Here is a 4,333-nt window from a genome sequence, read left to right as displayed (position 1 = left end):
CTGACAGGTTTTTAGCGTATTACTTGAAAGATTTAAGTTGGACATGGAGATTTGTTTTTAGAATTAGGTTTTTACTGTTCATAGCATTATTGTCTAGATGATATATATTTAGGACGTCAATTCTATTTTACACGTGTATGCTCTTTATATACGGTATTTGTTCTTACTATGCATTTTGTTTTATCTTATGATATATTTTATTAATTTGTTATCAATTCTGTAACTGGACCTTTTGATCTGTTGAAATTGAAATAAATAAGAAATGACTCAATAGAAATAGATCACGATGATATCCTCATTAAAGTTTGAAGTTTTATGAAGCAGTCTATAGCCCTACCTGTAATTATCTCCTATTGTTCTACCTTTCACACTAGTCTCACTTGGCCAACACAATACCTTACCTGTATACCACAAAATTCAGAATGTTGCCTAAGTGAGAAGACACGGTAAATACGTCCGTGTACAAGCTTGACCAGGTGTAGACTTCACCGATAGTGGTCACGCACGATCGAACATAAACTCCGGGACGAGGTGACACATTCACAACAATAACATCAAACTTACTAAGATTCAGATATATCGATGAATATTCATCAATATCATTGATTCCCCAATCTCTTTAGCATTAGTTCCCGTTTGGTATTCAGTTGGAATAACTGACTTTTCTTGCTATTCTTTATTATTATTATCATCATTATGTGCATAAACCTCGCGTTTACCACGTCATATTTGACCTTCTCCAGCACAGATACATATACATCATGTGATTTACTGATAACAATAGAGATAATGATATGATATTGACTAATCATAATATGATGAACAGGAGTGTTTTAGATGCTGACTGTAGGAGGATGATTTACATGACGAATGTGACGTTAAAGGAATGATGCGGGAAATCCAGCAACAGAAACAACACTAAACAACAGAAACATCATGTCAATAAATGTGTTGTTAATTGACATGGGTGATTTCTTCCTCGATTAATGAGGAACAATCTTTCTCTCTCACATTCTTTGGGCAAACGATTCCACCTTCAATCAGACCATGGCTGTGTCATCTTTTTATGACGTTACTAGCCCGGTATTGGAAGTGCCGTTAAGAAATGGAACCGGTGATATCGAATTTGAGGATCTATCAATGATTGTGTTTGTCATGACGTTTGCCGCAAGTGTGATTTCTATCATCTTAGCAATTGTTTTTGTGATTGCTTTTCTGAAATATCAGGAGAAGAGTACTCAGAATATTCTGATTGTCTGCCTTACTGTAGCTAACGGACTGACATGTGTCGGGGTTGTTCTCGGAGCTTTCCATTACAAAAAGGATATACCATTTGGAAACAGTGGGAATTTCTGTATTATCCAGAGTATGATTTGTACATACTTTGACATAGTCGCTGACATTTACACTTTATATGTGGAGATCAACATCTGCCTTATAATCGCGTTTGAATACGTTTTCATGAATACTCGGCGTGCTAAAGTATTGTTCCACGGTTCTGCCTGTGTTATTCCACGTAAGTATTTTTGATGACCAAGAACGGTCTTATTATTTTGATTACACGGTTCTAAAATGACAGCAAACGGGGTGTTATTTGCATTGTGTTCTTTAACCTAATTGTTAACTTTCATCTTTTACGATACGCCGATTGACCTTTTTCGATGCTCCTTGATATTTCTGATAGTTCGATTTTCACTACCCCGGTTTCCTTTTTCTAAATTTGACTTTGGGTTATCCTTGAAAAAGCAGAAGACGCCTACCATCTGGAGTTTTTATTCTCGTTGAACGTTTTCAATGAATTCCGGAAATATCGAATAATTTCAAAAATTGACTTTGTTTGTTTGTTTTTGTTTAACGTCCTATTAACAGCCAGTGTCATTTAAGGACGTGCCTTGTTTTGGGGGTAGAGGGATGCCGGAGTACCCGGAGAAAAACCACCGACCTACGGTCAGTACCAGGCAACTGCCCCAGTTTCGAACTCGCCACCCAGAGGTAGAGGGCTAGTGATAAAGTGTCGGGACAACTTAACCACTCGGCCAACGCAGCCCTAAATTGAACTTGAACTGCCTAAACAATCTGAGTAAACGAATTCCTCCAATTCTAACACTATGTTTCATTTTTATCCAGTGACCATTGTCTTGGTAGCATGGAGGCGGGACGCACTGGGTGAGTCTAGAAGTCTATATGGTTCCTGGTGCTGGATCAACGAATCCATACCAAACAGAGAGAGATGGATCTGGATGGTGGTCAGTAAGCAAGGCTGGGAACTGGTGGTATATTTGGGTACTTGTTTCATGTTCATCATCATCATGTATCAAAGATGCTGCAGAAAGAAGCAACTTTCACGTCGATCATCGGATATCATAACGTCACAGGACTTCTCGTCTTCTGTAAACGTAAGATTCTTGATTTAGTATTTGTAACACAAACCTACTACACGTATGTGTTTCATATGATAATTGGCCTAGTTATGACAAAAGATATTTGAATTTCATTGGTGTCAGATTGCTTTCAGCACTGGAAAATAACCATTGATTCCCCCACATTGCTGCGATATGTTAAGCTTCTATTTTGTTAAAATAGTAACCGAAAATAGAATCTATTTTGATTTCAGATTAACAGTACTAATCCGATCCGTTCGATATTTTTATGATTGAAAAACCCTAAAAACGTTTCCTCAAAATATTATACCGTATAGCCGGTAATGTTTGCGGGTAAAAATTTTCGCAATTTTTATTGAAAACAAAACAATTTTTTTGCGAATCAAAACTTCGCGATTTTGTTATGAGATGATATTTAATATTTTATTGCTCCCGTTGTCTAAATCAAGTGATTGTGGTTACAGTATATCACAACTGGAAAGATATAATAAAATTGTCAAAGAAATCTAATAGAATGATTGAAAGCGGCTGAATCTTACAGCTAAAGACAATTTTATCTGTAATTGATTTCGCGGAGAATATTAACCTTTAATTATAATTTATTTCACGGATGAAAAATTCACGACCTTGTCAAAAACGAAATGGCGAGAATATCATCCTTGCGACTATGTGGTATCATTTGTAGCAGGGATAACACTATGATTACATTTCTCTTTTTTCAGGTTTCGAATGAACGGACAAGACTAATTGTGTCTGGAATTTCATCTGCAAACACCAGGCATCAAGCTTCGTCTGTTAATTCTATCTTAGTCTGGGTCGGAATCTATTTTTATCTTGCCAAAATGTGGGGAACTATCAGATACAGTGTGCATATTTACGCGTTAGCTAGTGATGGCGACATTTCAGGATTTGATCATTTTGAAAAATATTTCCTCATCTTTGTTCAAAGCCTCGGGGATAGTCTTCAGGCCACCATTACATGTTGTGTTTTTGTGCTTAAAGATACAGAGTTGAGACGGAAAATGTTTTGCAGAAGCAAAAAGCAATCTGAAACTAACAATCATCAAAGGACGAAACAAACAACTTAAGTTGATTTCAGAGATCAGATCGCAATCGTCACTCAATCGATGTAAACGGACAAAAAAAAAAAAAAAAAAAAAAGGGGGGGGGGGGGGGGGGGGGGGGGGGTTGTGATATTCGAATTGTTTAACATGAAAGCAGCGATAACACAATTCGACTATAATAAACCAAGATAATATACTAAAATATCACGTTACTTACTCAAATTCATATACATGCCATCCCTGCTAGCGTAGATATATTTTGCAGGATTTGTCGGTCATTAATTAGAAGTAGTGTACCCTAACACTACCAATCTGTATACTTACTGTAAATTGACATACATCATTAATAGTGTTTTCGACCTAACTTTGGGTGGTCGGCTGGCACAGTGGTAACACAATTGCCTTTAACCTAGACGGCCGGGGTTCGATTCCCCGATCAGACGTGAAAAGGTATAGGGTCATCTGCCCGACCACGTGGGTTTTCCCCGGGTACTCCGATTTCCACAGTAAGACCCCTCGCGCACTTCCATCCGGGCCAACAAGCGTGATTATTATAAGTTAATATAACTTGTTTCGCAACTGTTTTAAAATGAATAAAGTTTACATCACATTACCTAACTTAGTATTGTGAATCCCTACTGACATTAGTTTATTACTGGTATGTCATTCCATATGAAGAAATATATGTCCCTTATAGCAATGCAAAATAAATATATAATACAGGAATATAACTACACTAGTCGTACCGTATGGGAAAGGATGGTATTTTTTACTGATATCGGAAAAAATATGACGACGCTTCATGCTCACCGGATGTACTAAAATGTAGGTCGATCGTAAAGTGCAGTTGTACATGTACAAATACTGTTTAAAACTACAGTTATAATA

The 4,333-nt window shown here is 37.0% G+C and overlaps 1 protein-coding gene across 1 annotated transcript; it reads left to right on the top strand.

Moving 5' to 3' along the window:
* Window positions 1-821: 821 nt before the first annotated feature.
* On the top strand, window positions 822-3,924 carry LOC117345291 (G-protein coupled receptor 157-like). Its single transcript, XM_033908350.1, has 3 exons — window positions 822-1,516; window positions 2,128-2,396; window positions 3,104-3,924. The coding sequence occupies exons 1-3, from the start codon at window positions 1,048-1,050 to the stop codon at window positions 3,467-3,469; spliced, it is 1,104 nt and encodes a 367-aa protein (XP_033764241.1). The 5' UTR covers window positions 822-1,047; the 3' UTR covers window positions 3,470-3,924.
* Window positions 3,925-4,333: the final 409 nt, after the last annotated feature.

Source organism: Pecten maximus, chromosome 16 (genome assembly GCF_902652985.1).
Source record: "Pecten maximus chromosome 16, xPecMax1.1, whole genome shotgun sequence".
Taxonomy (NCBI): domain Eukaryota; kingdom Metazoa; phylum Mollusca; class Bivalvia; order Pectinida; family Pectinidae; genus Pecten; species Pecten maximus.
The sequence above is the reverse complement of the archived record's forward strand: the minus strand, read 5'-3'. Positions and strand labels throughout refer to the sequence as shown.

Bases quoted from the DNA above. Each gene is read 5' to 3' on its own strand.
- LOC117345291 (XM_033908350.1), top strand. From the start codon at position 1,048: ATGGCTGTGTCATCTTTTTATGACGTTACTAGCCCGGTATTGGAAGTG. The intron at 1,517-2,127 runs GTAAGTATTTTT...ATTTTTATCCAG, and splicing joins TTCTGCCTGTGTTATTCCAC to TGACCATTGTCTTGGTAGCA. The intron at 2,397-3,103 runs GTAAGATTCTTG...CTCTTTTTTCAG, and splicing joins ACTTCTCGTCTTCTGTAAAC to GTTTCGAATGAACGGACAAG.